A 12,150-nucleotide genomic window follows, 5' to 3' on the forward strand; every position below is an offset into this window, starting at 1 on the left:
GTGAGCGTCCGCATGGCACTTTCAGCAAACGGTAATAATACGCGCATCAAACGAACTACCTCCGATGTCTTCCTCCGAAAACCCCTCAACTATGCCAGTGGAGACCGAGCCGGCGACAAGTTCGACGACATCGACAACATCAACGACGTCGACGACTTCAACGACGTCGACAACTACAACAACAACTGCGGCGCCGACAACACAGTTGCCAATAGTGACCCTGACAACTCCGACAACTGTTTTGACCACCCCCGAAAGTACAACAGAGGAAGTAACGAGACAGGTTTGTTATCATTGCCATCGTCGACTCCGAATGTCAGTTCGATGACCATGCATCGAAGCTAACGTGTTTTTTTTAAATATAAAATACTGCCTATTTTCACAAAAAATTGAGCCGAGTAAATAAAAAAAAGTTCAGAAAAGAGCGTACCAATTCTTAAAAGGCCGGCAACGCACTCGCGAGCCCTCTGGCATTGGGAGTGTCCATGGGCGGCGGTATGACTTAACATCAGGTGAGCCTCCTGCCCGTTTGCCCCCTGTTGTATAAAAAAAAATTCATAAAAAGACCTAAGTTTATTAAAATTTTGCTATTGATGTCCGTAAACGGCTGGTTATATCATCTGCTAATATGTCGGAAAGAAAAGAAACTCTATATTAAATTCTTGATAGCTCCATGCTGCATGCATGCATTGCATTAAAATAGTTTTTGGGTCTTCGATGATGAACCATAATGATGATGATGATGAATTGGGAGTCAAGTTTAAATCTGATTCAACCGCATCTAAGACTAGATTATAAGGGGCTGTTCAAGTATTCCGTAAGCACTATAGGGGGCGGGGGTTTCTCATTTTCCTATTTATGATGACATGGGGGTGGGATTGTAATTACGTCAGCAGTAATTATTAACTTTTTTAAACATGGAAACCCACAAATTGTCTATGCTTGAAAACTATGTTTTTTCGAAGATTCCTACAAATAATGTATTCATTATTTGTAGGAATCTTCGACATTATTTGTAGGAAACATATTTGTTTAGGTACTCGCTTAGCGCTGTCTAAATTTTTTCTGTCAATATATTGTTTTGTAATTAAGAGCTTTGCTAACAGTAATACTTGAACGGCCCATAACTAGTTTTGGAATATATTAACTTTACAGCTCACTTCACAAATTAATTATTAATTTTTAATTAATACACTGGTTCGATTAACACCGCACTATAGTCATAAAATAATTTGAAAGCACGGTTTGTAAATATTGTTTTATTTGGTCTGGGAATGATTTGGCTTTGGTCTATCAAAATTCAAAATTTCTTTATTGTAACCTATTTTAGATTGGGTTGACTTTCTGTACAAAATGCATCTTTGAAGTATAGCACATAGTGTCATATGTGTAACATTTACATACATCTATAAAATCTAATATATAAAATTCTCGTGTCACAATGTTAGTTACCATACTCCTCCGAAACGGCTCGACCGATTCTTATGAATTTTTTAATGGATATTCAGTAAGTCTGAGAATCGGACAACATCTGTTTTTTTCATCCCCCTAAATGTTAAGGGTGGTCCCACCCCTAAATTTTTGTTTTTATTTTTTAGACAAAAGTTTTTGTATTTATTTTTTATGATACCGCATACCAAAATACATACGCCCCTTAATTTTCACCCCTCTACGATCAACCCCTATTTTTTATTATAGTAGATAGTAATTTTTATTGACTAAAACAATGTTTCTTATAAATAATATACATGGCAAAACCACGTTTATCGGTTCAGCTAGTTATATATATAATATATACATATATATAGGCACACATAGTGGTAGGGGAGCCCACGATGCTAAATGGGGATTTACTCGAGCGTCGTAGAGACCTATTGGGATGCAAAGCTTAGATAAAAAGAAGAAAAAAATGTTATATGATAAATTCCTTTTCATCGGTGGGGGAAGCGGCTATAGATAGTTAAATATGTAAAAAAAAACTGTTGCATGGACATCCTCGAGCGCGTCAGATATTGATAGCATCTATGCCCTACGTATTTTTAATAATGTACGTATGTTAATCTGATCGTTTGCATGATGCGGGTGGTTGTATTTAAGGGTTGAAAATTAAAAAAAAAATGTTTTTATCGAGCGCGTCAGATTTTCTAAGGGAGTGTTAAGTGCACCAAAAAAAAGCTCTCATTCACTAATCTGACGATTTCGATGGGACGCAAACCCACAGCCATTTTCTTAATTTGCAAAAAAAATCGCATCTTTGAAATACTCAAGCGCGTCAGATTAAGATATATGTGGTTCATCTTTATGTTCTAAACGTACTGTCTCATAATCTGACGATTATCTAGAGGGATTCGCCTGATCTGCCAAAAAAAAAATAGAAAAACGGTTCACCTAAAGGGCCATCCCTGCAACTTCCCGCTAATTCCATTCCTGGGCGCTTAAAATTGATATTTTGAGCTCGCTGAGTTCAAAGAAATAACATTTCTATGCATTTGAGCTCTCCCAGCTCGAAAGTCTGATAGAAGTTTCATAGAACACTATTTTTGGAATTTTCAAACCGCAATAACTTTTGAATGGATCAAGCAATTTTCACGCGGTTGGCGGCATTCGACGCAGTTTTATCATCCTCATAAATAATTTTGCAATTTTAATTGATCGAACCACAAATTTCGGAGTAATCCCGAAAAAACACTTTTTCGGGTTTCTTTCGTGTACGATATCTCTCGAACGAATCAACCGCTTTTGACCAGCTTGGTGGCGATCGACGTGGTTTTTCAAGCTCAAAGGCGGATTAGTTTTTGAAGTTGATCGATAAAGAAACCACTTTAAAAAAAAATATTTCTTATTTTTTTAAGATTTTTCAAAATTTCTCAAAATCTATCGGTCCGAATCGGTTCAAATTCACAGGAAATGTAATTTTGAGGGAAATATTTAGAACGCCGTTTAGTAGATTCCGATCGGTTTAAGGAAATGTAGGCATCACGCAGCTGCACGCATTTAACTTTATCGACGAATTTTTGTTATTTCGGCTGGCGGAAATCGTCAGATTATATATTTTTCATTATTCTTGAATGATTTCCTTCAAAATAAAAAAAAAATTAGCTACGCTCGAGAATGTCGAGATGACGTTTTTTTTTTACTCCTTTGTTGCCCTCCCCTTTTTTTCCGTCACTCTCAAATTGTCAGATTAGTGGAATATACACTTTTTAGGATATAATTAACTCACCCTACCTTAATCTGACGCGCTCGGGAATTTCTGATGGTCAATTTTTTTTTACTAAACTGATCCTGTCTCCTTCACGTGCGGCTTTATATATGAGCCTCATATTTTGTGGAGGTACTTAACCGGGTACAAGGTATCCCCCTATATATTAATCTGCCGCGCTTTAGTAAATCCCGAAATCCCCTCTTGGGCTCCCCTACCATAGGCAATTTATAATTTATTACAAAATACTGAATATTTGTGCTCAAGCTTTTAATGTAGTGTATATATATGTCGATTAAAAAGTAGTCAAACTGTGCATCGGAATCAATCCACGCTAATAAGATGTGATCAATATTTGAATTAATGTACCAGGAGACAATGACATCGTCGGAGAGGACTAGTACGATAATAGGACGCACTACGGAAACAGTCACGTTTGCAATGCCCATCAACCAGCCACCGACGCTCAAGCATCATATGAAGAAACTGGCCATCACCGCTGGCAAAGCGTTCAGGTAGGCTTGTTAAGGGGCTATCAATGGTAGTAATGCGAGATTTTTTTGGTAAACTTCGGTACTTTAGCGAGAAATTTCGAAAACTTTTTTTAATGAAATGTCCTCCTTTATAAACATGAATGTCAATATTGACACTTGTCATTTGTCAGTGTCAGCAGACTCATTAGTGCTGCATCTCATTTTGGTAAAAGAATATGCATCGAATAATTGTTGAACTTTATCTTGAAATATGATTTATTATTATTTGTAGTATTATTTATTTACAGCTTGTCCTTCGACAAAGGACCTCTCTAGATTCTTCCAATCTTGGCGTTTTCTATTTTAGGAGTTTATTGCCAGTTCTTTTCTTCCGTTCTTATCCCTTGATTTGAGAAGTGGCACTAAATGTAAAGTTAGAAGCATTTCATATACATTTCTTTTTTTGACGTTCATAAGTGTTTATTGTGTTACCTAGATATGATTAAATGATTTTTGACTTTTGACTCTAGCGGTTCGGATTCACATTGGACTCGCTAGCTTTTTGATATCGTATACAAGTAGCGGCACGAAACTCTAGCGCTGACCGTTATTGCGCAGAAGTAAAAAATAGAGTACCTACCTAAGGGGGGCTAGCGGAATGAAGAGTTTCGATTGGCTCTCCAGTCGCATTCCGTCCCCCGCGCGACAGTACACATGCGCAGCAATCCCCTCCACGTATCGGCCAGCGCTAGACTTACGTGCCGCTGCCTATACCTTCTTATCTACCTGCCTCTCATTCGTTTCCCATGTATGTACGTAATAACGTTAATTATTTAAATATTTCAGATACATCATACCTGCAGATCTGTTCACGGACCCAGAAGAAGGCAGCAATCTGACATTTACTATGTACGAGGCTGAAAATGTGCCGCTTAGCCAAAACTCATGGATTCAGTTCATTCCTAGCGAGAGAGAGGTTTACGGATTGTAAGTAAATAAAACATAGTTTTTCTGTAAATCAAATCACTTTTATTCAAAATAAATAATTTAAAATTCAATTTGATTCCCATTGCGTATAGGTATACGCGTACGGATTGTACGATTACGTACTAAATCTTAATCCATTTCATTTTATTCTCTCAAAAATACTTTTGCGTTTTCACCCGTCCGGGATCATTTATATATATTGTATAAACTTTACCGTTCATATGCCCAGTTATAAGGATCCTTATTCAAGAACCAATTCTTCAAAGGCCGGCAACGCACTCGCGAGCCCTCTAGCATTGAAAGTGTCCATGGGTATCACTTAACATTAGATGAGCCTCCTGCCCGTTTGCCCCCTGTTCTATGAAAACAATTACATTTACGACATACAGAAGGCATACTTATGGCTAAGTCTCAACTGTAAATATTACCCTAAGATTCTACTTAATTTGGTGCGTAACCAATCTAGTTTTCTCTGTCACAAATAACAGTTATGGTTTATTTATTGATGATTTTTTTTTTCGTGGGGAAATGCGTTACGTATACCCTCCCGCGGCATATTTGACCTGGTGGGGAAGGGTGATGTGGGACTCGCTGTTGTGCATACCCACTAAAACCCCACGGCGCCACCAGCAATCGCCCGGGGCAGGACACGGTAACAGCGTAGCCTTGTCCGCATCCAGCCACGCCATTTATTGAAGATATAACTGAACTTTAGCTATCCTACCAAATTACCTATCACCTTTTCTTCTAGTCGACCCAGATTATAGGCAAACATTGGCGGAACATTAATCGCATCGTATAAGAATTCTTGTTTAATTTCAGACCGCTTGAAGCTCACGTGTCTCGCTGGAATTTCATAGTAGAAGCTCGTGATAGCGAGGGTCTTCTTGCCCGGGGACCTCTCGATATCACAGTGCAACAGCACAAAAGCGCTAGAACTATTAATCACCACTTCACCATGCAGTTCAAGTTGATGAAACCCTACACGAACACCATTGACTGGCAAATCCGGGCTTTGGAAGGAATTGTGAACCTCTTCAGAGATACAGATATGGATCATCTGACAGTTTTGAACGCTACCCTCGTTGGGGATATGTGCGAGTTTGTATGGACCAATGACACGCTCCCGAAGGATACTGCTTGTCCAATGGATGATATTAATCGGCTTATGAAGGTAGATATAAAATTAAAATGATTTAATTAATTTGTCATAAACTTTTACTATATTGGCGATTCATAGAATGCTAGAATTATGGAAATATAAAGATAGCTTTAATATATAGCAGGAACAGTGTTCAGCTTGTGACTCTCATCCCTGAGGTCGCAGGTTCGATCCCCGGCTGTGCACCAATAGACTTTCAATTCATTTAACATTTGCTCGAACGGTGAAGGAAAACATCGTGAGGATACCGGCTTGCCTTAGACTCAAAAAGTCGACGGCGTGTGTCAGGCACAGAAGGCTGATCACCTACTTGCCTATTAGATTGACAAATAATCATGAAACAGATTCGGAAATCTGAGGCCCAGGCCTAAAAAGATTGTAGCGCAATTTTTTTTTTTAAATGTAAAATCTATACGTGGAATATTGATTATTTTATTTTGTTCAAAACTTTAGTTTTTTTTTATTATATTTTATTATAAACTTTATCGTTTAGGTGTATCCGATTTTAGAAAACTTATTTAATCACCACACACTTTCAGATATTAGAATCGGAGAGCGAACCCGGATCCCCATCAGCTGGTCTCGCTAGAGCGATGTCCCCCGAGCTGAAAGTGAGTGCCGTGGGTTGGCGCGGGCTGGGCAGATGTGCGGTGGCTCCGGCCACGAAGGCTCCTGACACCTATCCACCCGTCACCAGGAACCAGGTGGACCATCTGACGGCTACTGTGGGACATCTTCTGGTTTACAAGGTGCCTGAGGTGAGTGACAACGTTATACTACTGTCAAACCCCTTGTACTCCTATACTCTCTTTCCTCCTTAAATCTACTTAATCTAATTAAATTGATTATTATTTGTTTGTCATATTGTGAGGCATTGATAGTTCGGACTCATTCAGAAGTCGAGACTCGGAGGCTTTATATTTTAAAACCTTCGGGATCCCACAGGAGTCAGGACTCATTGTTCGCGTTTAGTCTCGTATCGGAATCTTCTAATTCTGCATGTCATAAATGTATGAGATTTGTCTCGACTATAAATGACTACTAGGCGGCAATTCTGGCGAACATTCCTCATAAAGTAAATACTTAATATAAAAACTAAAGGATAATTACTACACGTCACCGATTCCATCGCTAAGTATATAGCATATAGTGTAAACTATCCACAAAAAATCTACCTTTGCGTACCAACGTAGGAAATTCTAAAGACCTACTGAAAAAAATACCATAAAACAGACACAGAAATGTTAAATACTTTGTTGCAAAGAATCATATCAAAATAGTACATAGAGACATCTGTCAATCATGTAAACTTAACTGTCAATGTCAAGTATTCTTCTGTTCTTATTCTCTAAAAAATAATTACTATGCAACAACGTGTTGTGTGAAATCATTTAATGCAGTGGTAATATTGAAAAATAGGTGCGGCGTCCTATTTCACCATGACTCCTGCTGATAGAGGACAAGTCTTTGTTTTTTTTTTAATTTAAGTTATTATTATTAATTACTTGATATGTCATGTGGAACATGGTGTAATGGCTCAGCTTACAAACGTTGTGTAAAAAAAGAGTGGCGGAGAGTTTATTGCCAGTTCTTCTCTTCCGTTCTACGCCTTTGATTTGAGAACTGGCAGTAAATTTAAAGTTAGAAGCATTAATATGTATTTCTCTACTGACGAGTCATAAGTGTACATTATGTTACCTATATGATTAAATGATTTTTTACTTTCTAATATTATTTTCAGGACACATTCTTCGACCCAGAAGACGGTGGTACCCGCAACTTGCACTTGTCTCTGCGATTCAGCGACCGTTCTGAAATCCCATCCAACAACTGGTTGCAGTTCGATGCCAACAACCAAGAGTTCTACGGCCTACCCTCCGCCAACGACCAGGGCAGTGTTCATTACCAACTGGTAAGTCCGTTTAATTGCGTAAGAGTCTTTGGTTTCCGCAAATATTACATATTAATAAACACTTTAAACTGTTAATAATGTAATATTTGTTTTTTTTTTTTATAATTTTCCTGGGCCTCATCACATATTTGCTGTGTTATCCTGTATGAATTTTCCTAGTTTCCTAGAATTTTGAATTATAACTCTGGGATAAACTTAATTTTTTTAATATTTTTTTAACTAATTCCCCGACTATGTTGTCGTAGGTATTAAATAACTTACGTATATTTACAACTTAAGTAAATGGTATTGGTAACCCGTATGATTAAGCAGGTAGGTAGTAGACCTATTTCTCTTAGTAACTATTTGTATAACATTTACAGCAAATTCCAGAAAGATGCGTCGTAACCTTATTCAGTGATGAGATTCAGATGTACTTTAGTCCATATTTAATTTCAAATTCGGTAATACAAACGAGTCTCATTATCTTTTCAGATTGCAGAAGATTCTAGCAAGAAGAGTGCATATGACAGCCTCATAGTAGAAGTAGCGAAGGCGCCAACGATCCGACCCACAGTAGAGTTCCAGATGACAATGGATCCTTCACCTAATCTGATGCAAACTGCTGCAAATAAGAGGAAGATTGTGGAGAAGTTGGGCGCTTTGTTCGACCAGAAGGAGACGGAGAACATCAGAATTCAAAGCATTACTGATAATCCTCCAACTATTATATGGTGAGGATTTTAATTCCCAGAATTTTTAAGAAAAATGTTGCCAAAGATTTTATACTATATTTGTCATAATATTGTATCTCGTATAAAATCCGCTAGACGACACAAGGCGCTCACTCATCACAGTATAGAATTAATTTAAAAAAAAAAAAAATAAATAAGACAGACAAGATTTATTGAATTGTATTTTTTTTAATTTATACCTATAAATTAAAAAAAAATACTGTCTTATTTATTAAAATTTTTTTTCACTTACGGCGTACTATTGGATTTGTACCATTACATTTTATTATTGTTCTTATTTTATGACGTATGTTTTTTTTGCGCGCCTTTTCATAGAACCGGTAGTTTTATTGCACAGATTAAACTGTGATCTCTCTTTTCATCACAATATGATAAAAAGAGTTTTTATATCCTTTGATAATGCCAGCGCCTTATATAGTGCTGTCTTTAATCCATAGGAAAGAATTATTTTGACGTAAAATTAATTTTAAAAAGGCTATTTATTTATACATTTAAAAATAATTTCATCAAAAAACACATAACAGATTCGAAAAATGGCTTCTTAGACTATGATAAGACCGAATTATTTTGTATAGAGGGTAACTATTTTTGTTAATTTACAGGTACAACACAAGCCTACCAATGGACAGGTGTCCCAAACGAGAAATTGAAGAACTACGCAACTCTATAATCGTTGACGAAAGGGGGGCAATGGGGGGCAACCTCAAAGAGAAGGTGGATCAGATCTTCGATAAGGACCTTAAAGTGATGTCCATACGGCTCATACCTTTGGGTCTTTGTGCGGAGCAGAGTACGAAGATAATTAAGCCCTCGACACCAATCGGAAATGCGAATAGCAAAACTCAAAACGCAAGTCCGGAGTATTCCGACTATTTGGTGACGTTCGTGATTCCGGCCGTGGTTATCGTGTGTATGATTCTGTTGGCTGGAATCATCGCCTGTGTCTTGTATCGACGGCGGAGAACCGGTAAGATGATTTTAATTAAAAAAAAATTACAATGCAAATGACGCATTTAATGTTAATTGGTTTAACGATATACTTTAAACTTAGACTTTTATTTTAACCATGAAATTATCAAGACCCAAAATTCTTGAAATTTTTCACAAGCTTTGAAGTAACATTTTTTTAAATTTAATGAATAAGAATTTGTATGTAGCCACAAAATTAATTTTGCAATTAATGTGATTAAATTTAATAATAAACGAAATTTCAATCAGGTCATGCCAATTCTTGACAAGAAAAAGGTGAAAAATTCTATGTAATGCACAAATTAATTATTGGTGCACATTTTAATTTCATTAAAATAATAATTCCACAGATACACGCTTTGTTTATTGGCTAGTGTTAAAATAACCTTTTTTAACTTATACGAAAACTATTTAAAAAAATACTTTATATAAAAATAAATACTCAGATTGTATATACCAAATACCATTCAGAATTCCTAAAAGTCCTAGACTTTCTATAATGATGGCTTTTAAAAGCGCTCTCTAGAAAAGTCTAGAGTTGTAAATATAAACAGGAAATAGCTATTCAGTATTTACGACTCTTATATCATCTAAATAACTAAACTGTTTTTAATATATTTTGTAGGAAAAATGAGCGTTGGCGACGAAGAAGAGCGCCAGGCGTTCCGGTCAAAGGGTATCCCAGTCATCTTCCAAGACGAGTTGGAAGAGAGAACTGACACCGAGCCTGTCGACAAGAGTCCCGTCATCATGCGCGAAGAGAAACCGCCCTTGCTCCCGCCCGCCCCAGACTACAGGTCGGGAGAGGACGCGCCCTACAGACCGCCCCCGCCCTTCGCAGCTTCCAGAACGCCCCCGAGGCCCAAAGCGACCCCCACGTACAGAAAACCGCCACCGTACGTGCCCCCTTAAAACCTATGAACGCCCCAAATTTATTTTTTTGTAAGAAACCTAGTCGACATTGCAGCTCGATTTTATTTATTGCTTCGATCGGTATTTACCGAAATTTGCATTTATTTCGACATTTTGGATAACCTCGTAATGGAATTGTGCACAAGAGTACGAATTTCGGAATTTTGGCGTTGTATTTACTGCGTAATTAAAGATTTTCCCGCATTCATAAAAGATACATCGGTCTCATTGCCCTTTTGACTAAAGTACTTTTCGTCTCTTTCTGTCAAACTGTGTCGAAAGGAGTTGAAAAGAGACAGGTGTACTTCAGTGACAACGGTGCAATTAGACTGTTATGAGTGAGGTTAATTAGTAGTTAAAGTTTATTAGAACACAAATTAAGGCGATGCTATTTTACACTTTTATGATGTTGGCTAATGTGCCATTGTGTGCATGAATTTTAAATACGACATATCGTAACGTTTTAGCCTTTAGCATAGTTCTTCCAACACTGAAATTGTGTGTTTGTGAAATTTAGAATAGAGGAATGTATTGGTATAGTGTTACGCACTGTATTTAATTTGAAGTGCTTCTAGGAAAACGGATATTACGACTTAATTTTGAATGATATATGCATCGATTTTTAATACTGTTTGAATGAGACACTTTGTCGTGTAGTCGTGAATTATACAACTGAACCTAGTTTAAGTTACGAATATATATTTTTAAGAGTAAAATATCATTTTGTACTTGTCTAATTACCATAGCTGTAAGGTTAACAAATTGTAACTATAGGGAAATATTAATGAAATGAGCTATGAGATAACATTTCTTTGGATGTATTTTTTTCGACCGTTTACTAATTTAGGTGATTTGCATTTATTGATCATTTTAGCGTTATACGGTTTTATAGGCAGCTTTTATTCATTTAATTTTTCACATGAATATATTTTATTGTAGTTGTACTTAATTAATGTCCATGAGATGCCGTACCATTTTTTTTTTATTTTATATATTTCTTTATGAGCAGCTATTTTATTTAATCACGTGAACGACTAATGAACGCACATATTTATGTCATGATTTTTCTAATTTAATAAAATGGTCTAGTGATGATAGTTATTTTATTTTGGAACCAACCAAACTAACCCCAAACCCCAAAGAAGCTGATTAAATATATATATTTTTTTATTAAATGTATAATAATAAAGTAACGTACCTGTACATAACAGCCACATTACAGCAGCCAATTTAAAATAATTTAATAATAAATTAATGTCCTATTTTTTTCAACTGCTTTAACTGAAAATGATTTAATTGATTTTGATTTTCCATCTAAATTTGCAAATACTGACCTACATTAGCTTAAATTTGATACATGCCTAGACACAACACATTAGTATTTTGTAGGTATATTTGCTATTCACACAAAACCACAGACATCCACGTGCACACACTTCAACAAAAAAGTGTTCACAAGCCAATTTTGCCGACACAAGTTTTACACAACTAATTATTTTAACCGACGTTTTAGGTCAAGTGTTTAAGAAATAAAAGAAAAAATTGTTAAGGTAAATAACATAACCATCATATTGAAATTAATATAGACTACTTACTACGAAGAGCGCGGCAAATGCTACTTAAAAAAAAATGTTTTCATAAATTTTAAGGACTGCAAAAATAGTGTGTGACTGCGCAATATACGCCTCTTATTACGTCTTCTCTAAGATGTATTTTTTCCTAACAAATTCATGTGGTTGTGTGCCCCTGGTGGGGAAAAATGTTAATTCAATACACGAGTGCCTTTTCTTTTAGGGTTA

General features: G+C 36.4%; 1 protein-coding gene across 5 annotated transcripts in view; it reads left to right on the forward strand.

The window, feature by feature from the left end:
- LOC125056370 (dystroglycan 1) overlaps positions 1 to 11,444 on the forward strand; it is a 95,417-nt gene extending 83,973 nt beyond the window's left edge. For 4 of the 5 annotated variants that reach the window (XM_047659422.1, XM_047659431.1, XM_047659414.1 and 1 more), the window contains 9 exons: positions 26 to 283; positions 3,575 to 3,717; positions 4,522 to 4,662; positions 5,485 to 5,836; positions 6,364 to 6,582; positions 7,566 to 7,736; positions 8,211 to 8,449; positions 9,073 to 9,437; positions 10,065 to 11,444. In XM_047659422.1, coding sequence (XP_047515378.1) covers positions 26 to 283; positions 3,575 to 3,717; positions 4,522 to 4,662; positions 5,485 to 5,836; positions 6,364 to 6,582; positions 7,566 to 7,736; positions 8,211 to 8,449; positions 9,073 to 9,437; positions 10,065 to 10,351 — 2,175 coding nt within the window. In that variant the 3' untranslated portion in view covers positions 10,352 to 11,444. The remainder of the gene's footprint in view (positions 1 to 25; positions 284 to 3,574; positions 3,718 to 4,521; positions 4,663 to 5,484; positions 5,837 to 6,363; positions 6,583 to 7,565; positions 7,737 to 8,210; positions 8,450 to 9,072; positions 9,438 to 10,064) is intronic. The other variant, XM_047659448.1, reaches the window with a different exon arrangement.
- Positions 11,445 to 12,150: the final 706 nt, after the last annotated feature.

This window comes from Pieris napi, chromosome 2 (assembly GCF_905475465.1).
Source record: "Pieris napi chromosome 2, ilPieNapi1.2, whole genome shotgun sequence".
In the NCBI taxonomy this organism is placed as follows: Eukaryota; Metazoa; Arthropoda; class Insecta; order Lepidoptera; family Pieridae; genus Pieris; species Pieris napi.